Genomic DNA, 24035 nt, shown 5'->3' with positions numbered 1-24035 from the left:
AAATATGTTTTTCCCGATGAGATTTCAACCGTTCGTCATCGGTAAACAACACAACCACTCGGCAAGTGACCGGGATTACCAGTCGCGCTGGACAGGTGCAACGGTGACTCTCATCGACGAGCAGTGGAGATGAACGATGATTGAGGGATCGAACGGTTTCCTCCTCCTTATCGATGGACGGCGGCCGACTTCGGGGGTCTAATGGTTGGGTTGAGGTCGTCGGTTGTTGCCGAACACGATGGACGTGGCGGTGCACTCCACCGTCGACTGGAGTTGGCTAATCGGAGGCGTCGTGTATGGGGTTTAGTGAGAGAATGGGTTTTGGGGGTTTGCTCACTGCACCGTGGGGTGTTTTAATAAAATGGGTTAACACCCAATATATTAAATATTAAATAAAAAATAAAAAATCATTACTTCAAATAATCAATATTGACTTAGGTTAGATGGTTAAGGCATGGGTGGTTATCCCTTAGGTCACAGGTTCAAGCCTTCTAGCCACAATTTTTCCCATTTTTTATTTTCCACTAATAAAAAAATGGAAAAATTCAGGGTTAAGTTCTCAAACTTCCCAAACTTACGAAATTGATCCAGAATCTTTTAAAACTGCCTATTTTGGTCCCTTAATTAAATTAAAATAAATTTTACCTTAGAATTTTGGGGTGGGACACTTACACATTTTCTTAATCTCTTTGTTCGAGTCTCCGAACTAGTTGTGTAACTTCTTTTTTATATCATCAGCAAACAGTATCTATAGAATATATATTTGTCGTAAAATATCAACAATTTTTATTACAAGTCGAGTGGTTCAAGCACGTGGAGTCCAACACATTAGTCATAAGTTCGAATATCACCAGCATCATTTCTTTCACTAACTTATTTTCCCTCTATTTAGGTGGTGACCTAATTGGAGGGTAAAATATTAAATTAAAATTAAAAAAAATCTTCCAATATCAGTCTAATTAAATTTAATATAATTTATGATTAAATTAATAAAATGTATAAATATTGAGGATCAAATATATAATTATACTAATTTTATCAATTATCACATCTTTTATTACCAGTTAATTGTAGTGTCTAATATATTTAAATAATTAAATGGACTAATTCACAAAATTAAAAAATAATAACCAAAATACAAAGAGACTATAATTAGTTATCACCGATATAGGTTACTTAAATTTTGTTCAGGGGTAGTGTATTATACATTACTACATTTACCTAATGTAATTTAATCTTAATAATAGAATGTATATTTGACAAATTGTTCTTATTATATATTTGTAATATTTTACAATTTGTAATATTATACAAATATATAATAAGAACAATTTGGTCAAATATACAAATATACAAAATACAATAATTTGGTTTGAGGAATGTAAGATTACAAGTGAGAATAAAAGATTACCAGGGAATAAGATTACTGTGAATGTTGTATTTTGTGTTTGGTTGGTTTAGCAGGAATGTAAGATTACCGTGTTTGGTTAAAGGAATAAAAGATTATTGGAATATATTTGACCAAATTGTTCTTATTATATATTTGTATAATATTACAAATTGTAAAATATTTATATATTTTCTTTAAAAAATTAAATTCATAATATTTATATACTTTTTTTATAAAATTAAAAATATAAAAAAGGTTTAATGAAAGGATAAAAAAAATTTAACCCCTGAATTTCATATAAAATTTTAATTATAGATTTTTTTTTTGTAAATTTAAAATAATTTATGGATAAATTTGTAATTTAACCTTCGTAGAATTTTTATTATTCAATGACAGAAGAATGATATTTTTGAAAAAAAATAAAAATTTAAGGGCATTTTAGTCTAAAATGCCGGTAATGTTACAATACTTAAGAGAAGTGACATTCCTGGTAATATACCCCAAAAAATCTATTATTGGTAATAAAATATTACTGGGAATGAGATTCTCAACCAATCAATTATGAGAATGTGAGATTCTAATCACATAAGAATCTCACAATCCTTAAACCAAACACCCCTTACTGATTTATAACCGGGTAACTGTATTTTGAGTACTTGAATATTTGGTATAAAAAAATTAGCCACGTGTCTCAGTCGAAAAATGTCCCAAATATCGTGAAAGCACGAACCCTAAATCTCTTCCAAAATTCAGAGAGCCAACAAGGTGCAGCGAACATAAAATCACTGAAAGTGAATGCTCAAATATCAATAGAAATTTTGATTATTTTTTCTATAGGCATAGAGATTGAAGCATTCTTTCTTCTTTTCGGCGTAACAGAGGAGAAGAAATGCCGTTGCCGAGATACCAGATAAGGAATGAGTATAGCTTGGCCGATCCCGAGCTCTATAAAGCTTCTGAAAAGGATGATCCGGAGGCTTTACTTGAAGGCGTCGCCATGGCTGGCCTTGTTGGTGTTTTGCGCCAGCTCGGTGACCTTGCCGAGTAAGTTTCTCTCTTCTTTTTTCCTTTTTTTAATTTTGTTGGGCGGTGGGGGATTCTTTTTGGTTTTAGCTTCAGTTTTTGCTTTGAAATTTGCGGTTTAGGAGCTGATTTCCTTTGCCCGAAGGTACATGCTATCATTTTGCAGTTCAATTTCCTAGAAAATACACAGGCATTACAATTGTTAATAATAAGAGGATTTTGATTTTAATCATATGCATAACATGCAACTCATATATTTGAGTGTTCTTGCGGATCTGGTCTTGATCTTGGCAAGGATGTTCAAATTTCCTTTTTTTTTAATAGGAATAGAAGGCCTCATTAAAAACCTCCCTCATTATTTGCCTCTTGTATAGAGACAAATAGCTGAAGGAGGAGAAGAGTATCTTAATATATTAATAACCCAAATTTACACAAGATTACCAACCATTACATAAAATTACCTAACATAGAAACATAACCAAAATAAAACACCATAACCACTACTCAAAAAACAACAAACTCCACACTCTCTAACAATTCCTGGCTTAGCTAGACAATCAGCTTCCACATTAATACATCTACTGATATGCTTAATAATAATATTAGACTGCACAACTGTCTTCTGAATTTCTGAGATCAAAGGACAAATTTCCGGGCTGTTGATCCACTTCACAGCAAGAATGAGACACTTTCCAAAATCAGAATACCTTTATCCCTCCAAACTGAATCAAAAAACACTGCTAACCCCACTTTAATAGCAAAAATCTCAGCAAGAATAGGAGAACAAGGTCCTAATGCTCTAGAGAAAGAAACCAGCTTGTTCTTGTCAGCATCTTTAAGAACCCCACCAACACCACTTCTTCTCCAATCAAAGTTAACATCCCCATCAACATTCATCTTAAAATAACCTGTAGGAGGAGGACACCAATTTAATCTTGACAGTTGAAAATTGGAGGGGGACTTAATCAAATCTGCCAAAGAAATATCTCCCACAAGGCTGTCCACTTGGATAGACACATCCTTGTTTTTAGCTAAAAACCATGACGCCACCCTATACCTCACCAAGAAAAACAAATTAGCTTTATCGAACTTGCCTTTCTTGATTTGTATCTACAACTTTTTGATTGTATGATTAAAGTTCTCTAATGTGATTCTGTTTTATTCCATCGCAATTCTTTTTCCCCCTTATAGCTAGTGTTTGATGGATCAACAAATTATTATTTGCTCTAAACCAGCTATATACAAGGTTTATGAGTCAAATAGTGCACACACATATATATATATAAATAGGGATGGAAATTTACCCCTTTTTGCATGAATTCTGTTTCTGCAAACAGTAATTCTTTCTGATAGAGATGAAGACTGGTCGGTGAATAAGCAAATTTTATTCAATAAAGTAAACAAATAAATTACTATTGAAGGAAAAGATGATTTTTTTTATAAATATGTATAATGTATATATTAATCAACCCAATGTAAAGAACCAAAAAAAAAACAAACGAACTTTTTGGACCTTATCCTATAAATGGCTTTCTCCAGTCTGCCTTCCAGGTTCTTTACAGGTCAAAGAACTGAATTCCCGTTCTTCATTTTTTGTTTGAGTTGCAAGCTGAGATTTTTTATTTATAACACTATATTTTATTTAGCTTTTAATTTCTGGTTGGTTATTTTTTGGTTGGTCAGTTCTTTTAATTTTTTAATTCCAAATTAATTTGCTTTGAGCTCCACGTAGAAATAACCAGAATCTGTTAAAAGGTTTTCTCAATAATACTGAACTGGAATTTAATTTCAGCTATTTGAATCCTAGATGTGCTTGGAATTTGCTTACCTGATTATGTCATTATTTTTTTCTTTCAAAAGGGTTAGTTTCTTGGTATGTTCAATGTTTTCTGGTTTGTGGTACTTGTGCTCTGGCGATCACTGATTTAGCAGCTGTAATTCAGAATTCTATTTTAATTAATGTATACCAACTTTTATTTATTAAAAGAAACACTTACATGATATGAGTTGCAGAATTGCATCTTGAGGATTTATCTATAGACCTGGATTGACTGTATGAGTTAGTGAGTACCACATTTAACATGAATTTATATTTGAGTTGCAGAACTTTGGTAGCAAATTTGAAGCTTTTTTAGCTTTCCTCCTGTCTGGTTTTAAATTTCTTTTCGTCATGATTGATAAAGGTTTGCTGCTGAGATATTCCATGACTTGCATGAAGAGGTAATGTCAACTGCTGCAAGGGGACATGTCTAATGGTTCGAGTTCGACAGCTTGAGGCGGAGTTGCCTTCTTTTGAAAAGCCATTTTTATCACAAACCGATCATTCATTATTCTTTACCAGTGAAGGTTACATTCAACAACACATTTTTACACATGTTCATGCTATTATATTTATGTAAATGTCTTTAAAAGGTGTTTTTATTCACTATTTTACTATTTGCCATGGTTTCTATTGTCATTTCAATGGGGTACTTTGGCATGTGTTGGTTTCTTATGTTTTTATATCTTTTGTCTACGGTTGCGTTATTGGCAGTATATCTATCTATACAGGAAAAGGAAGGTTTGTTTATCTAATGGAAAACCCAAAGATGTACTTTTTCATAACATTCTCCAACTGCAGTTTATCATGAGATAGTAGTATGCATGGATGTATTTTGTGCTCCCATAAACACATGTTTGATATGCAAGAATGGAATGAATAGGAACGGTGATCATTGCATTTGATTAATGATTTATTTATTAGTTATGAAGTAGAATATTGAAGTTTTCATGCATAAGGCTCTATCTGCCAAAACGTTTGATAAATGTATTATCTTTTGTAGGTGTTAACTGGCACCCTAATTTGCAGACTGAACATAATCTGATAAGTAGCGGGGACTTACCTCGCTGCGTGTTGGATTCTTATGAGGAATGTCGGGGCCCTCCACGGTTATTCCTTTTGGACAAGTAAGATTTCCTCTTAGGTCTCAAGTATGGTAATTTTTTTTGAAAGGAAATTTCATTCAAGTGATGAATATTTTAATATTTTCTTCCAGATTTGATGTTGCGGGTGCTGGCACATGTTTAAAGCGTTACACTGATCCATCATTCTTTAAAGCAGAAGCAACTTTCCCTGGAATTGAACCAATGAAGGTCAGAGGGAGAAGAAAGCCAGCAAAGTTAAGGTACGAAAAACTTTAAAAATAGTAATAAAACAAGAAACGTGAGTCATTTTTTATTCTTTTTTTGTTTTTACTTTTTTTTGGTTGGGGGAGTAGTAGAGGAGGCCATATATGATCTGTTGACAGTGTCATATTTCTATTGAGAAATGAAGATTCCCTGCTTCAAACGTGCCACCTCAATGTCTAGGAAGAATTTCAACTTTCCTAACTCTTTCATGTCAAAATCCTTCAAAAGACATTCTTTCAAGTTCTTCAGTCCTTAAATAATGCCATCTATATACACTAAAAGTGTTGTAACCTTTACAGAGTTCAAGAAAAAGGTATGATTACATTGACTTTGCTTATGTCTCAATGAGATCATTGACTTGGCTAACTTCCCAAACCAGGCTCGTGGAGACTGTCTGAGCCCATAAAGAGCTTTCTTCAATCTACAACCATACCCTTCTATTTGACCATGAGGAACTTCCACGTGAGTTTCCTCTTCAGGACCACCATGGAGGAATACATTCTTAATATTGAACTGTTGTAGGTCTCACTCAAAAAGAGATGCTAAAGACAAGAATTTTTACTGTAGTCATTGTTGTTACCAGAGCAAACGTCTCAAGATAATTAATGTCATAGGTTTGTGTGTATCCTTTGGCCACCAACCTTGTTTTGTACCTTTCAACTATGCCACGCGCCTTATATTTTGTCAAAAGTGATCTGATTTGATTAATTCATTTATAGGAATTTTACATGGTTCATATAGACCTCATAAGCCTAAGTTAGAAAATTCTAAACTAGGAAAGAGACTGATTCTAGGAATATTTAACCAAAAATAAATCCCTCAAAGTTAGGGATTACAACCACTGACATATTTACAGAATATCTTAGTTAGTACAACCAGTATTCCTTATTTAGGAAATTGGAATCTGACACTCACCCTTAATCTGGGTAATGGATATCATCCACTCTTAGCTTGCTTACCAACTTCTGGAAGAACTTCCTAGGCAATCCTTTGGTAAGTATATCTACCAGTTGACTATCAGTGGACACATAAGGAGTACAAATAAGGCCACTTTCAAGTTTCTCCTTTATAAAATGTACGTCAACTTCAATGTGTTTTGTATGGTCATGCTACACTAGATTGTGGGCAATATTGATGGCTGACTTATTATCACAATGCAGTTTTCATTGGACCTTTCCACTTGATTTTCGAATCTTCCAAAATGATTTTTAGCCATAACAACTCACAAATTCCAAGTGCCATTGCCTTAAATTCAGTTTTTGCACTGGATCTAATCACAACATTATGTTTCTTACTTCTCCAAGTCACAAGGTGCCCCTAGGAATGTACAATTAGGGTTGGGCATGGGTGGTTAGGTCAGGTTTTTGGTCCACCCGACCCGAGATCAAGGAATCCTCCACCCGAGACCCGACCCGATCCGACCAAAACATGATTTCACCCGACCCGACCCAAAATAAAAATATTTTTTTTCGGGTAAAATATAGAGGGGTATTATTGTAATTATTCCTAAATATATAAGGTAAAATTATAATTTTTTCGGGTCGGGTATTTTTCACCCTAAACCCGAAATCAACCCGACCCGAACATCATATTAAAAAAACCCAACCAGACCCGAACTCGAATAATTTTTAAAAAACCCGACCCGATCGGCTCGGAACCCGTCGGGTTTGGGTCCCATGCCCATCCCTATGTACAATAGCCCGAGGTTGATCATTTGTTAACTTTAGACCCTGGATAATTTTCATCAGTATAGGCCTCAAGACCTAGCTTTTCCCCTTTCTTAAATAAGATTCCCTAACAAGTATATGAGCTTTCCCACTAGCCTCTGATAGGAACTTTTACCAACAACTACTACTCATAATGCATCTCCTAGTCTGTAGTTGACCTCTAGAGGAGTCTTTGTTGGTTAACATCTCAGCTTGTCTGTTTCTGTCAACAAGTTACCAATGTATTTATGCTAAGATATGAAGATTTCTTCCCGAGAATGTGCTACTTCGATGCATAGGAAGTATTTCAACTTACCAAGTTCTTTGACTTCAAATTCCTTTACTAGGCATTTCTTCAAATCTTCTGTTCCTTCCAAATCGTCTCCTGTCACTATAATGTCATCTTCATATACTAAAAAGGCCATCACTCCCCCTGAAGACGAGTGTTTTACAAATAGAGTATGATCACCTTGGCTCTATTTATACCCCAACTTGAGGATTGCCTTGGTAAACCTTCCAAACCAAGCTATTGAGGTTTGTTTCAGTCCATATAAAGCCTTCTTTAGCCTACATACCACCTGTCTTGTATTTGGACTGAACCCTGGTGGGACATCCATGTAGACTTCCTCCTCAAGCTCACCATGTAAAAAGGCATTCTTGATGTCAAATTGCTGCAATTTCCATCCTTGATTAGCAGCTAGTGACAACAACACTCACATTCATCTTTGCAATAGGGAAACGTTTCGAAGTAGTCTATTCCATACATTTGAGTATATCCTTTGGCAACTAGCCTTGCTTTGTATATCTCCAAAGAACCATTTGATTTGTACTTCACTGTGAACCTGGTTTTAAAAAGCGTGCCTAAGGCGCAAAGCGATCATGGGTGCAACAAAAGTTGCCTCTAAAGAGGCTTTTTATGCTTTTAGGAAGGTGCCAAAGCGCATCGCCTCTGCCGCTTTTCTATTCTTTGGTTTTTGCTTTATTTGTTTTTGCTTTGTTGCTACAACAGAGTAAAGTCTAAAGCAACCTAATATAATAAAATAATATAATGGATAGACTCTTGCCGTTTTATCCTATTCCCATCATTTTTTTTATTCTTTTATTCCCACCACTCTTTATTTTTTTTTTATAGAAGTTGGAGGTCTCATTAAAAACTCCCTTCGTATTCTTCCACATACTTAGGAGTATGTTGAAGAACATTGGAAGGAGAAAAGAGTACCTCATATTTTATTAAATAGTAAACCAAGTACAATTAGTAACACCGATCCCTCATACGGGAATATATGCCATTACAAACCAAAAACCTAGAAATATTACATCTTCAAACAAAACGACCTAAGACAAACCCTATCTCTAAAAAACACCTCAAGATATAAGATAACATAGCCAAATAAAAACCAAAAATTACAACCCCAAACTAGAAAACACCTCTGAATACTGCTGCCGAAACATCACAATCCAATAGGAGGAATAAGATCAAATGAAATATCGCAATCTTCAGGGACCCAAGAATTAGGTTTGAAGGAAGGATCAACTTCATGCACCAAGACATTGAATGAACTATCACCGACCTTCAACTCTAACAACTCATCAATTCTCCCTTTATCATTTGTGAGTATTTGAATTTTAGCCCTATCAAAGGACGATGGAAACTCACAACTGTTGTCAATTGCTATTAACTTGCCCCACTTAGTTGCGATGTTTTTGAAAGTATCCCAATTCCAAGCGTGAAAAGGGATACCTTCTTTATTAAACATTTCATTAGTCTTTACTCTTATTTTTTATATCAGGTTTATGCTTTTCATTAGTCTTATTGCTTTTTATATTTGGTTTTTGCTTTGCCCTTCTCTGTTTCTGCTTTCTTTAATAATTAATTTTTTATAAATAAAAATATTTAATATTATAAATAAGAAATATACAAATATAAGAATAATTATTTAAGAATTATTTTTATAATTATAATGAACTTTTATAGTTGAAATATTATATGATTATAATATTTAAAAATTCATTTACACAATTAACATTTTCATCTAATTTTTTATTAATATATTCATATTCTTATATCAATTTAAAAATTAAATCATGAGAATTAATTACTTATAACGAGAAAATTCAATATAAAATTTTAACTAAATCAAAATTTGTACAAATTTTTAAATAAAATAATAAAAAACTCTAGTATTTTATTTTAAAATTAATTATTAAATTCACATATTATTAAATAATTAATTTAATTCAAAAATAAAAATACATAACTAACATTATTTTATATGTTAAATTCTTTATATTTAAACATATAATTATTAATTTATTATAGTGTCACTCTAAGTTTGTGTTTATGTATTTTGGAAACTAAGGTTTTAAAAACAAACAATAGTGAAGTAACATAATGTGTGAAGTAGATTAAGTAATTTAGGAGTACATCGATGGGTAATGTGTATGGATATGTATCAGACTTGATTTATAAAATTTTTAGCGCAAACGGTGCGCGTCAAATACGAAAGGTGCGCGCCTACGCCTTGCACCTTTAAAAAACCAGGCTGTGAACACCCATCGACATCTCATTGATTTATTTCCTTTTGGTAGCTCCACCAAGTCCCATGTCTTATTCTTCTCAAGTGCTTCTATTTCAACTTTCATGACATTTTCCAATTCTCATCATTTAAAGCCTCTAGTTCCTTTTCTAATTGCAATGGGAAAATCATTTAAATTAGGATTTTCAGTGGCAGTGGTATTGTAATTATTGGGATTAGGTTCAGTAGTAATTACCTCGAATTGTATAGGAGAGGAGGATGATTGAACCTGCACCCGTGTCTTCCTTTTTAAATAAACAAGTAGAGGGCAAGTGGTATCCTGAATCTCTTGTGTTTTGGGGTATAAGGTTCTGTCTCAGGTTGTATGGTTTCAACTTTGGCTAGCTTAAGTTGGTTGGCAGGCTAGTGTGTAATAAGGGGTTGTTGGTGTGTAACGAGGGGCTGCTGGATAGGTGTTGAAAAATCAAGGAGGAAGAGATCTTTGTCCTTATTTTCTGTGAATGAGGTCTCACCCAGAAGATAAGGACGGGTAAAGTAATTTTCTCCTTCTGCAAAAGTAACATCAGGAGATACAAAGTGTTTTTTTTTTGTGGGAGGATGGTAACATTTGTACACTTTTTGGGTGGAAGATAACTGAGAAAGACGCATTTGATTGCATGTGGATCATGTTTCCCCCCTGTTTCGAGGATGTATATGGACAAAGGCCACACAACCGAATATTTTGGGAGTGAGGTTATTTGAGGTATTGAAATTAGGAAAGAACATTGTTAGAGCTTTCATAGGACTTTGAGATTCAAGGACTTTTGTTGGCAGCCTATTTATCATACGAGTAGCAGTTAGGATAGCCTCTCCCAATATTGTTTAGGAACATTTTTCTGGAATAATAAAGCCCTTGTAATAGCTAAAATATGTCCATTTTTTCTTTCAAGTACACCGTTTTGTTAGGTTGTACTAGCCCACGATGATTCATGTATGATGCCATTTTTTTGGAATTATGGTAAGAGAAATTGATTGAAATAATCTTTGGCATTGTCTGACGGAAACCTCTTAATTTCAACACCAAATTAGGTTTTGATCATATTGTAAAAAGTTTGGAAGTTAGACTTACATTAGATTTTTGTTTTAGGAGGAATATCCAAGACACACATGTACAATCATCAATAAAGGATACAAACCATTGAGCCCCAAAAATATTTGGAATAGAGGATGGTCCCCAAACATCACTACATATAAGAGTAGAAGGAGGAGAAGTTCTTTTATTGCTTGCTAGAAAAGTACGTTTGTGTTTCACAAACATCACAATGAAGGTTTTCAACTTTTAACTCTTTGAACAATAAAAGAAATATGATTTTAAGGACTCTAAAAGACAGACGGCCAATGGAAGGTGATAGAGGCAAATTCGTTCTTTATTAGTCTTAACAAATTCGGAGAGGAAGGATAATGGTGAGGACTTCAGAACACTAACTTTGCCCATTGATTTCTTCGAAATAGTATAGCCCTTTTATTTCTTTAGCATGTCCAATCATCCTCCTTGTACCATGTTAATGAAAAACACATCGAGTAGGGTAAAAAACCACATTGCAGTTAGAATATTTGGTAATTTTATGGATAGATAGAAGATTGGTAAACAACTTTGGAACATGGAGGACATGTTTAAGGGTGAGGATTTCACTTGCAACATCTCCTTGACCAGCCACTATAATTACCGAACCATAAGCAACAATTATTTTTTTATTACTAGGACAAGGTGTATGTGAGATAAAGTTTTGTGAGTAGTGGGTCATATGGTATGCGACTCCTGAGTCAATGATCTAAGAACTTTTGGTGGGTGTATTCGAGACTTTAGAAGTTTGAGAAGAGGATATACCTGAAAAAGATAAATTGCAAGTACTTGTTGAAGACAGTTTTTCCAGTGATCCAAGCAGATTCTTTAGCTTCTCAATCTCCTCTCTATTTAACTCAATAGGTGATTCTTGAGAATTGCTCTCTCCAATCTGTTGTTTTGCTGTATATGCTTGCCCTTGCTCCTTTGGTTGCCCATTTTTAGCTAAAGAGTTCTATTTGTTGTTTGTGGCCTTCCATGGAGTTTCCAGCATTTCTCCTTAGTATAGTGAGGTTTTTTGCAATATGTGCACCAGAGAGAGTCTTTGTTGAGTGGCCTTGTGAATTTCGGTTTGTCTATTGTCTTGATTGGTTGATTGTTCCAGGCCCCCAAACCTTTTTCCATTTACAGCCTTTGTAACCAAGGCTGACCCTTAGACCTGACTATTCTCAATATAATTGCTCTTCTTCCTTCCTCAGCCCGAACAATTGTTTCATTTAGTGATGATAGGTCCTCCTTTTCAAGTATTTGAACTCTTACTGCATCAAACTCAACATTTAGTCCTGCAAAAAAATCATAAATTCGATCTTTTCAACAACCTTTTAAAAGTATTGCATCTTCACTACATCTCATGTGGATGCATTGATAATGATCCATTTCCTGCCATCTCATTTCGGGCACCATAGAGTTCCACAGCCAAGACATCACCAACGAATTCTGCTCATCCCAAGCCTTAAACTTATGGTTTCCTTCTTCAAGTCCATTTTTGAGTAGATGACTCAATTTTCCTCTCCCCTTCAAGAACGTGCGAACCATTTGAGATCACTTCAGGTAGTTCTGCCCATTTAGTCGGTAGGCTGCCTAGATATTTTGCAAATCAATTGTTGAATTTGAGTGATTTCCTCCATTACTCGAGACTTCTGAAGTATCCCAATGTCGTTGGTTTCAATACCTTCAACTGTGTCCTTTTTAACAGATTCTATCGGTTCAAAGGTGAATTGGAAGAGAAGGGGCTGCCAAAAAACAAGTGAAAAATCTCCTAGAATCGAGCTAAAAAAGCTCTGATACCATGTCAAAAGTGACCTGATTCGATTAATTCATTCATAGGAATTTTACACTAGTTCATATTTCATAAGCCTGTTAGGAAACTCTAAATTAGGAAAGAGACTGATTTTAGGAATATTTGACCTAAAATAAATCCCTCAAAGTTAGGGATTACAATCACTAACATATTTACCGAACATCTTAGTCAGTACAACCAGTATTCCTTATTTAGGAAACTGGAATCTGTCATATTTTATAGAGAACACCCGTCTATATCCCACCGGTTTCTTCCCACTTGGTAGTTCAACTGTTTCCCATAATCTGTTCTTCTCAATGGATGCCATTTCTGCCTTTATAACATTCGCCCACCTCTCATTACCTAATGCCTTAGTTAGGTTTTTTTGTATAGGTATTGTATGGAGATTGGTTAGAGAAGTTTCATGGTTTTAGATAAGTTTTGGTAGGACATGGAAAGGTATATTAGATGTTCAGTGTAGGTTCTTGTTCCCTTCGTAAGTGCAATGGATAAGTCTTCTTCGGTGTTTGAGTTCTCATTTTCTGGTTCAACTGGCTCATCATTTTGTTTGGAGGTGATTTCGATTCAGTGAGCTTAAGAGAATCTGCTTGGAAACAACTTTTGGTGAGAAAGCAATAGTACGAATGGGAGATTGTACCTATACGGATCGAGAAGTTGGTGTCTTCTTCCTGGAATAAACCTGCCATTGAATATTACTTTGATTGTCCATATCTTTCATCATAACTGACCTATTTGGTGGAGTAACAACTAACAAACTCCTTAAGACCAAGCTTAGTAACATACTTAGGAACAAGTGTTAACTGTAAAGATGTAGATTTGGAAAAATAATCAGGTTCAAGGAGAGATGTATTCATATTTGAAGCACGAGAATGTGCTGGAACAAGGGGCTAGAGAGTCAATTTTTGAAAACAGCGAAAGCTATATGTCTGCACGTGATAGAGAGATATATTGGATTTTTTTGATTCATCCAACTTGGATGGTCGGTTAAAGGCAAAGGTGATGAAGAACGTGATTAACATTATCAAGAGGCGTGCTTTTAGTAGTTCAAAGGGTGTGGAGGCCCATCAGGATGGGGATGCCCAATAGGTTGGGGCGGTAGTTGACAGGCTGGATGACAGAGATACATCGGGGTTTGTAGAGAAAGTTTCAGGTCCCCAAATAATGGCCTGATACTGCCAAATCAAGCAACAGTAGGAGGTTCAATGTGAGGGAGTTTTGTCTGTTCTGGGAGCCAGTTTATGATTCTATTTTTCCAGCTTTGGAGCCAGAGTCTATAGTTTGGTTTTCTGCCCTCTTCGTGTGGATGGAAGCTCCTGGATGTTTGTGTTTTATTTTGGTTACTATGGTTTGAGTCAGCTGTCATTTTTGGTCTCTATTTTGGTGCTCTCCGAGTCTAGAGTTAGGCTTTTAGTTGGGTCAGTCCTTTAGGGGCTGTTGTGGTTGATATGCTGGATTAGGTTGAGCTACTGTTGCTGCTATGGGGGTGTTTTTGGTTGTTTTATGGTGTTTTGTTTTATGTACGGGGTTAATATCTGGATGTATATTGCTGTTCTTTTGTTCAATGAAATCCTAAGGCACTCTTTTCCTCCTTCCGCTGATTAAGGAGCTTCTCTATAAGTCTCTCTAATCAAGAAGGAGGTTTTTAATGAGGCCTTCAATTCCTATAAAAAAAAAAATCAAAGTCTCCCCTGAAGATAATTAGGCTGAAAAAAAAGGAGTCACCTTCAACAATAGTAACATTAGCACTAATAATTTTTTTAGAAGGCGGGTGATAGCATTTATAACCTTTTTGTGTAGACGAGTATCCCATGAATTTGCATTTATTATAGCACACAGATGCAGTTTTTCCTTAAGATGAGAATGAACATGAACAAACGCAATAACACCCAACAAGGAATTATCCTAAGATTCCTGAGACTGATCCCTTTTTTATCATAAAATACTCCTAAACAAACAAGAGTTCTACACGGCTGATTCTAACAAGCAGTACACTTCATATCTCGCACCCTACTCCATTTGAGATGCACTTTTTTGTATTTGGGATGATCCCCACAAATTATATTCATTCAAATGCTGATTAACTTCCTTCTCATCTTTATTCCATTCGTTTTCCTGTTTTGATCAATTGAGTGAAATTATTTGTAAAAGGGGCTGACAACTCATGGCAACTTTTTGGTGCATCATTGTTTTAGTGATCAATTTTCAATATCCTTTTTATATTTGGCTGGGTGCATTATATTGGAATACTGGCGTGTGCCCATACAGTTTCTTATATTGTATTTCTTGCAGAAAAAAGGATCACGCTGGAGGAATGAAGCAACACCACAATTTGCAATGGCATCACATGCCAAGTGAGTCTTTTCAATTCTGCATCTGTGCCTTATAGCTTCTTCTATTGATTAAGCATGCATGTTTAATGTTTTAATATGGTTTCTTGGGATTGAGCTGCTTTCTGATTGTGCAGATTGCATCAGCTGTTTTTGGAGGAGCGTATTGAGAATGCAGACAATGACCCTGTCTGTCTTGTAAAACTAAAAAGAAGACAACTGAATGAATCTTCACTTGATCCAAAATCTGGGAAAAGCTACATGGAGAAATTCTTGGAGACTCCTTCCCCGGAGCATAAAGCTGTTAACAAGACCACTGGTGTTCTACAACCTCTGAGGCTGACGTTGGATCATTCTAGTGAATTGGATCTTGAAACACATGAGACTAATACAGTGAGTCCCGTGAAAAATTCTTCACTAGGAAAGGAAACCTCAAGTTCTTCGCCTACCGAGCTGGTCCTGAAACCTTCCATGGAAGAGTTGAATGGAGAAGTCATTGACAGAGAGATTATGGAAGTGCCTGAACCAACAGGTAATTTCTCAGATAAAATCCCTCTTCCCCATCATAAAGATGCAGTTCAAAAGAAAATCATAGATGGAGAAGGCAGAAAAGATTCTGGTTCAGATGGGGATCATTCTGACAATATGACCGGTGAGGTTGACAGTTACATGGATGCCCTTACAAGCATGGACTATGAAATGGATACAGACAATGACAGTAGATCTAATATTGACAGTGGCTCTGTAAATGGTGTAAAATGCCAAACAGGTTCTGATGTAACTAAGGGAAAGCCTGATGTCCAGGCTCGTTCATCAGATTCTCAATTAGTTGGAATCTCCTCTGAATCAGATGATGGAAACAGTTCCTTCAAGAAAGGAAGATCAAGTTTTTCCTACTCTGATACCATGGACAATCTGGCTGATGATATGGTGTCAGATGTTGATGTAGGAGCTGAAGTGTCCCCTTCTATTAAAAACTTTGTTCCAGAGGTTGTCGAGGTATCATCCATTCTGCTTCCTGCACATTCAGAGATGCAATGTTCCAGTTCTGACAAGGTTTTGTCACCGAACGAATGTGGGCCTCCTGATCATGGGGAAGTATCTTCTAGTTCATGTCATGAAGATTTTAATTCCACACATGTTATGTTGAATCAAGCCAACTCAATGGAAGCTTCATATCAGGAAAAGCAACTTGATGAAGTGCCCTCTAATGTTGTTAAAACAGATCCTGATTTGTCAGACAGTGATGATGGAAAATATTTGGCAGGTTCTTCGGAAGTCACTGGTGCTGGTTCTTATGAGAAACAGGAGATTTCTTTGATTCTTCTTTCTACTGACGAAAGCCTTCCAGTGGATGAGCGGGACAACAGTTATGCAAATATCTCTTCTGATGCTTTGCCATATTTTTCAAACACTTTACAGTTTGCTCCTGAAAAGAGAAGTGGAAATGATCCTTTAGATGTTCTTAAAACAGATTGTACTAGAGAAAGTTGTGATGAAAGTTCAGTCAACCAAATAATTGATTCATGGTATCCCATTACTTCACCAACGGAGGAGCAGCATCCTTGTTCAAACTTGGCAGAAGTAGAAAGAGATTCAGGTATTACAATACCACCTGAAGGTTCGGATATTATGAAGGGTGGAAATTTGGCTTCCAAGGCCAATGATGATACCTTAGAAGCTGGCCAGAACTTGGAATGTATGATTCCGATGCTGGATAATTTAGAGTCTCGTTGCTTTAGTGAACAGAAATTTTCAGACATATTACACAATGATCCTGAACTTGTGGCTGACCCAGTGGAGGTAGGGGCTTCATTTCATGAAAAGGAACAACATATTGATCAGCTGTTTGATGCTTCAGAGGCAGAAGAAACTAGGGAATTTACCTGCAGTGTGGATGCAGTGGAAGGAGATGCTCTCATTTGTGATCTTCCATCTCATTGCTCTGATAGTGTGGACACCAAGGATGGTGTGTGCTTAGATGATCTGGCTACAGGAAATGTTCATGCTGAAAATATTGTAGTCTCTGCTGCTGCTGCTTGTGGTTCTGCAGATTTCAATGGTGCTGTTGGTACTACTTTTCAGACTTCAAATTCAATTTGTCCGGCAGCTGGAACTTTAATGTATTTGGAAGAGTCTCTTTCCGGTGATGCAGATCTCTGTCTAGAAGAATTGAAACCTAATGAGGTTATTTCTCAAGGATGTCTTGTAGAGCTAGAGACACAAGAAACAAATCCAGCAGACATAGTTTCAACTTCATGCAAATCAGTCTCTCGCAACACTTCCAATTTAGAAGATATTCACTATTTGTCTCTTGGTGAGCTTACCAAAAATAGTTTGAATGTCATTAATTTGACCACTAAACCAGCTTCTTTAGAATTGAGCGATCAAGAGTCAGAATCAAAGGATTTGAGTCGACTGATGGAAAGTAGAGCAGATCTGGTGTCTTCACCAACTCATCACTTTTCGGAAAAAGAAACTTCTTTCAAGCAGTCCTCAGACTTCCCTACAAATCAGCATTATAAGGGCAGCCTGCATATGGTTGAAGATAATTCAAATATCTCAAATCTCTTGTCCAGCAAGGTACAAACTTATGTTACACATTCCACTGGAGGCTCTTCAAATAAACCTTTAGAGTATTTACAACTATCAGGAGGGCAAGATAAGCAAGAAAGATACACATCAGCTCCTATTCACCCTGCCTACGACATACTCCCTGAGGCAACAAAAGTTAGCATGGAGGAAATGCCACCATTGCCCCCGCTTCCTCCAATGCAATGGAGGATAGGCAGAATTCAGCATGTTTCTCCAGCTTCACAAAGAGAATTGGTCGAACAGGGTCAAGGGTTATTCCCCTTTATATCACAAATTGGAACCGACAGGAAAGGTCAGTTTGGTTTATCTGCATTAGAGAAAGAAAATAAGCAGCCTGGAAATCCATTTTTACCGGTAGTGGATGGTGAAGAGTTGTCTGGTTGTGCATCTAGTCAATTGGCCGCTGAGTGCATGCAGCCCCCTGATCCTTATTCGATCCACCCACCAACAATTGATAGCAACATTAATAGCCAGTTCAATGATATATGTTTGGGTGGAAAACACTCAAACCCATCTTTGCCCATAATATCTAATAGAAGCATTGGATATGATTCCATTGCTATGGATGATGATAGGGTAGAATCCAGTTACTCCCTGCTGATTCCAGCTACTGATACCACTTCTAGACATATTACTGTATCTTCGCATGAGAACATAACACAACCTCCAGACCAATTTGTACTGGATATAGGTTTGGAAGGTGGGGCATATCAGCACCCTGAGAAAAGTTTTGGGGAAGAACAGGGGTATCTCCATGATATCTCTGTGCCCCCACCAATTAAGAGAGAGGAGCAGATATCAACCCAGATAGTGGATGATCTTCCTATAAAAGTAGTACAGTTTCCGACCAAGGTAGAGGAGCAGCATCAGCAAGCTTTGGTAGTTTCAGAGGGAGAATCATCGCAGATACCAGATGCCATTGTTAAGCATGGTTTGGCTTCTGCAGAAGTAGAAATTGCACAGTCATCAAATACAACTGTGCAGAATGATATTTCAATTTCAGAGGGAGAAGCAATACGGCCATCAATTATCCTTGCTGTATCACCAGTTGAAGATGAAAATTCGAATGGGATTCCAAGTGTGAAGCTTCCACGACCTCGCAATCCTCTCATTGATGCTGTTGTTGCTCATGACAAAAGCAAGGTAGTTACAGCCTTTCATTTCGCTCTTCTTTCCTCCCTTTTCAATCGGCCTTTTTCTTTTTGTAAGTAACAATTCCAATTTTGGTGCAGTTGAGGAAGGTAACCGAGCGGATGCAGCCTCCAGTCATTCCAAAGGTAGATGAAAGGGACTCATTGCTGGAACAGATACGAACCAAGGTTAGATCCAATTCTCCGTTAACGTTCATTTTGTTCCTTTCTTTTAAAGAAAGGCAAAAAAAAGTTTTTAAAGGTGAAGTTGCATCTAGATAGTCTGAGTGTTGTTATTTCTTTCTAGTCCTTCAACTTGAAGCCTGCTGTGGTTAGGCGACCCAGCATTCAGGGTCCTAAAACCAACTTAAGACTAGCAGCAATTTTGGAGAAAGCCAATGCAATGCGCCAGGTTTGTGCTTGCCTTTGTCTTTCTGTCTGTCACTTTTCTTTCTTTCTTTCCTTTTTTTTCTGGCTTCTTATGAGCATGCATGCATGCATTTCATAAAATCACATACTGCTGAAATAGGCATTGGCTGGAAGTGATGAAGACGAAGATGATGATGATGATGGTTGGAGTGACACTTGAAAAGGCACAGGCAATGGCGCTTCTGTTTGGATACTTGTTCATAATATTCGTTTCTTCCAATATCTTAAATTCTCCATCTTGGTTAATAGGAAATATATGGATGTGGTGTGTTCGGTGGTGTATTCTTTCTTCAGCATTCTCATTCTGTCAAGTGTATAGAATTCTGCGCATCCTTTTACCATGTATATCTCAGCACTCAGCTTTGCTGTATTATACCAGAATGAGTCTCATGGTTCATGACACATGGGTCAGCAACAGCATGTAATCAAATACTGTGTCACGAATCCAGCGATGCTATACGATTTTATATTACTTAAAGATGCCGAAATGTGTAAGTTTGTTTTTTGAACAATTATTAGTAAGCTTAGCATTTTCCAGGTTGTGTATGATGACGCTGTAAATTTGTTTTGAAGACGCCATTGGAGGATGGGTATGTGACGATAAAATAATACAGCAGGGAAAAGAAAGTGACTGCTACTGAAAGAGCATCGTGGGTTTTATAGTAAGCTTCTCTTTTTGGCATGTTTGGTTCTTGGGGTTCAATTTGGTGATGCATCTCTCATTCGACAGCCACCGAATGCGTAACTGGTTAGCTTATCCTTGATTTTGTCTTCTCATTGCATTTCCCTGATGGTTTAGGCACATCAAAACCAAGAATATGCAGTGTTTTCATGCTTTACATCAGCACTAGATAATGTAAATAAGCCTTTTTCTTTTCAATATTGTTTGCACTGCTCTCATTATCTTATTCGTGAGTCCATGATCTTATGCTCTAATTATGTTGTTTATCTCTGTGTTTTCCTTGGATCATGATATGTGGGCTGCATTGAAGTTAGTTTGGGTTTGTATAAATGGTCCAAGTAAATGGGTAAATATGCACCGGCTATTTGGTCCTGGCTGAGAGGCGTCACCATTCGCTGTGGGGGAAATTAAGCAGGCATGCTGGTTTCATTTTGAACTCATTAGTCGGAGTGTCATGTTGCTGCGGTAGTTAAAATTACAACACATAATATAACAATGTCTGGTTGTGATTGGCATTGAATTACATAGGGATGTACATGTGATTCAGATTTAATGGGGTTCGACCGATCTGGTCTTAGAGTTAATTTTTTTTATATAAAAAAATGGACTCAAGTTGAGTTATTTTGAGAATGGGATCGAATTGAGTTTAGGGTAAAAATCTCAAACTCGACCTGATCCGACCTAGGAAAATAGTATAATTACTTATTATGTATTTAGAGATGATTGTAATAATATTTTTTATTTTTTATTTTTCTTAATACACATTTAGGTGTATAAACTATACCTCAAATTGACTCCTGATGTCTAAAGAAATTTTTGATAAAAATGTGTCTAATGTTTTCAACGATATAACTTTTAGGTGTTTGAATCGTAATTGTTGTTAAATTTGATTGTTATCTCACACGTGTTATGTATATAAATTTTTTTTAGTATTATAATAAAAAAAACCCTTAAATTTCATTGTTGATTAGCCATGTCGGTCTGTGGTCATTACGGTTGACATCATCATAATCGTTTTATTGTCGCAATCAAAATTTAGTCCCCCATCCACTAAGAAATTGCATTGATTGTTGTGAGAAGCATCATGAAGAGTTGTTAGTTTTTTAAGTTTTTCGTCATTGTTTTTTTGACAATTTTGGCGGCTATAGTTGGTCGTACGTTACACGGTCGTCATCATTGTGTTCTTTGTCATGCTTCGAATAAAATTCAACTGGTGATTGATCCTTCGTCATCATTGGAGGTGGGGAATGGGAGAGAGAACACGGGGTTTGATTTTTCTTTAATTTTTTCAAAAAATAATATTTTTATTATTAAAAAAGTAAAAAAAAAATCAAAAAGTATAACGGCTAGTACTATTTTTAACGAAAAATTATTTAAACATCAAAAATCAATTTGAGGTATAATCTAGGCACTTGAAAGTGTATTAAGCCTTTATTTTTTGATTAGGTCACTGTTTTACTTAAAATATATATTTGTGTTGGATCATGAGAATTTTATCTCAAAATCGAATCAAATTTTGAACTATATACGAGTAGAGAGATAAAATGTTCAAGTCGATCTAAAACCAATTCAATTTGACCAGTTGTGGATCTGTAGTGTGTTAGGGTAGGCATACATATATATGTATATAATTCAAATTTTCTTCGATTAATTATTTATTCTATTGATGTATCCATTTCAAGATTACATTTTTTTAGCACAACAAAGTGGTGTAATATACATGTACAATCTTAAAATTAATTTTGGATATGTCAGAGAAATCATAAACCATAATATTACATGACATGTATATTATTTGTTCATGTTACGTTTACATGATGCAATTTCATGTGAATAATGGAATCTAAACATGCCATACAAATATGCATGGACATAAGAAGTTGGTGAATTTATGAAGATATAATTCGACAACTTTTATTAAAAGGTTAAATCCCTTTACTCGAAATAATTTAATACTTGAAATTGAGATTAGAAATCTTTCCTTGCTCTATCGACGGTGATGAATCCGTAACGAAATCCTTTATTTATTTTGTGCACCGCAGATCTAGATCTAAATCCGCACATCTCCTCTACATTCTAAATTCTCTTCTCCAACCAACTGCAATGTCAACCACCGGTCCCGCCGTCCTCCCTATCTCCTCCGCGCAATCCATCGAATCCCAGCCACCCGCCGCCACCCCCGCAGTCCTCTCTTTCCTATCACATCTCAATGATTCCGTCCGCAACGGCCTTTCCCAACGCCGTCCCTGGGCTGAACTCGCTGATCGTTCCGCCTTCTCCAAGCCGGAATCTTTCTCCGATGCCATCGTCCGTGTCCGCAAGAATTACTCATACTTCCGAGTCAATTATCTGTCGGTGATTGGTCTTATCCTCGCCTTTTCCCTTCTTTCCCATCCGTTTTCCCTTCTCCTCCTCCTTGGACTCCTCTCCTCCTGGATCTTCCTCTACCTCTTCCGTCCCGCCGACCAGCCTCTCGTCGTCTTCGGCCGTTCCTTCTCCGACCGCGAGACTCTCGGCATCCTCATCGTCTTCAGCGTCTTCGTCGTCTTCCTCACCTCCGTTGGATCTCTTCTCATTTCCGCTCTCATGGTTGGAGTTGGACTAGTCTGTGCTCACGGCGCCTTCAGGGCCCCAGAGGATCTCTTCTTGGACGAACAAGAACAAGTATCCACCGGTTTCTTGTCATTTCTAGGTGGTGCTGCCTCCAATGCCGCCGCAGCAGCCGCCCCTGTGGTTGCCGCTCGTGTCTGAATCTGATCCATGGTTCTTCCCTAAATCTTTGCCTCTAGGATCTAATATCGCTTCATGCAATTTTTTTTAGGGAATAAAACCTCCACAGGGGGAATTCATGGTTTTTCTTTATTGTTTTGAATGATGAATAGGGTTTTTATTATGTACTTTTAACATTGGTGAAATGTATATGGATCTTGGATCCATTGTGTTATATGCGTTGAAATCATGTGCTATGGGAATTCTTTCGTTGTGTCAGATCTGTCTGTGCATAAATTCATAAGCAAAGTTTCTCTTTGATTTCTGGGAAATCACGCGGTTATTTCCCTTGCTGTTCTTTGTTGTAAGATCTGAATGCATCAATCAATTGCTGATACTGGCAGGTTAGTGCACTGCGTTCGAATGATTCTCTAACATTTAAGAAAAATATATATAAAATGTTATGAATATTATTAATATTTTAAGTTATGTCTAAATGTTATCAGAGTTTCCTACAATAAGAAAATAAATTTAAAAGTTAAAAATTTTATAAATATATATATATATATATATACGTTGTGATCTAGAATGTTAATATATTTATTACTAAAATAGATTGTGCTAAAAAATATCATGATTCACTTAAAAATAGAAAAATAAAATGGGTGTTTAAAATGTTATTAAAGTTTAAGCTGATAGAGTTCTGAATTTTCCTACGATAAGAAAATAAGTTTAAAAACTAAAAATATTATGAATATATATATAAAAAGTACGATTGCACAAAAAAAATGTTATAGTTTACTGAAAAATATGTTGTGATATGGATTATTAATATTTTTATTAATAACATAGGTGCGCCAAAAAATGTCATGGTTCACTAAGAAATGAGTAACTAAGAAATATGTTGTGATATAGAATGTTAATATTTTTATTTATAAAATGAGTTGCACCTAAAATGTTATCAGAGTTTTAAGCCGATGGAGTCTTGGATTTTTCAACGATAAAAAAATAAGTTAAAGCTGAAAATGTTATAATTATATATAAGAAATATAGTTGCACCCAAGAATATCATGATTCATTAAGAAATAGATTGTGACGTGAAATGTTAATATTTTTATTAATAAAATGAGTTGCGCCCAATAATGTCATGGTTTACTAAAAAATAGTTGATATGGAATGTTAATTTTTTATTAATAAAGTGGGTTGAAGTCTTGGATTTTACCACGATAAGAAAATAGGTTAAAACTAAAAATGTTATAATTATATATAAGAAATACAATTGCACCCCAAGAATGTCATGATACACTAAGAAATAAATTGTGATATGGAATGTTAATATTTTTATTAATAAAATGAGTTCTACCCAAGATTGTTATGGTTCACTAAGAAATATGTTGCAATATGAAATGTCAATATTTTTATTATAAAAAATTCAA

General features: G+C 35.9%; 2 protein-coding genes across 2 annotated transcripts; both read left to right on the top strand.

Moving 5' to 3' along the window:
- The first annotated feature begins 2086 nt into the window (after positions 1 to 2086).
- LOC120115261 (protein SCAR2-like) lies at positions 2087 to 20570 on the top strand. Its single transcript, XM_039136013.1, is given in 14 exon segments — positions 2087 to 2155; positions 2270 to 2434; positions 4597 to 4658; positions 4661 to 4759; positions 5236 to 5359; positions 5449 to 5537; positions 5540 to 5577; positions 15017 to 15078; positions 15192 to 18792; positions 18882 to 18968; positions 19087 to 19191; positions 19309 to 19699; positions 19782 to 20064; positions 20201 to 20570. Coding segments are annotated over 11 exon segments (4482 nt in total). The 5' UTR covers positions 2087 to 2155; positions 2270 to 2279; the 3' UTR covers positions 19369 to 19699; positions 19782 to 20064; positions 20201 to 20570.
- A 1336-nt stretch (positions 20571 to 21906) lies between these two features.
- LOC120115272 (PRA1 family protein B4-like) lies at positions 21907 to 22834 on the top strand. Its single transcript, XM_039136020.1, has one exon. The coding sequence runs from the start codon at positions 21994 to 21996 to the stop codon at positions 22639 to 22641; it is 648 nt and encodes a 215-aa protein (XP_038991951.1). The 5' UTR covers positions 21907 to 21993; the 3' UTR covers positions 22642 to 22834.
- Positions 22835 to 24035: the final 1201 nt, after the last annotated feature.

Source organism: Hibiscus syriacus, unplaced genomic scaffold, assembly GCF_006381635.1.
Source record: "Hibiscus syriacus cultivar Baekdansim isolate YM2019G1 unplaced genomic scaffold, ASM638163v2 tig00000778_pilon, whole genome shotgun sequence".
Classification (NCBI taxonomy): domain Eukaryota; kingdom Viridiplantae; phylum Streptophyta; class Magnoliopsida; order Malvales; family Malvaceae; genus Hibiscus; species Hibiscus syriacus.
Note: the sequence above shows the minus strand (reverse complement) of the source record. Positions and strands in the feature narration are given on the sequence as shown.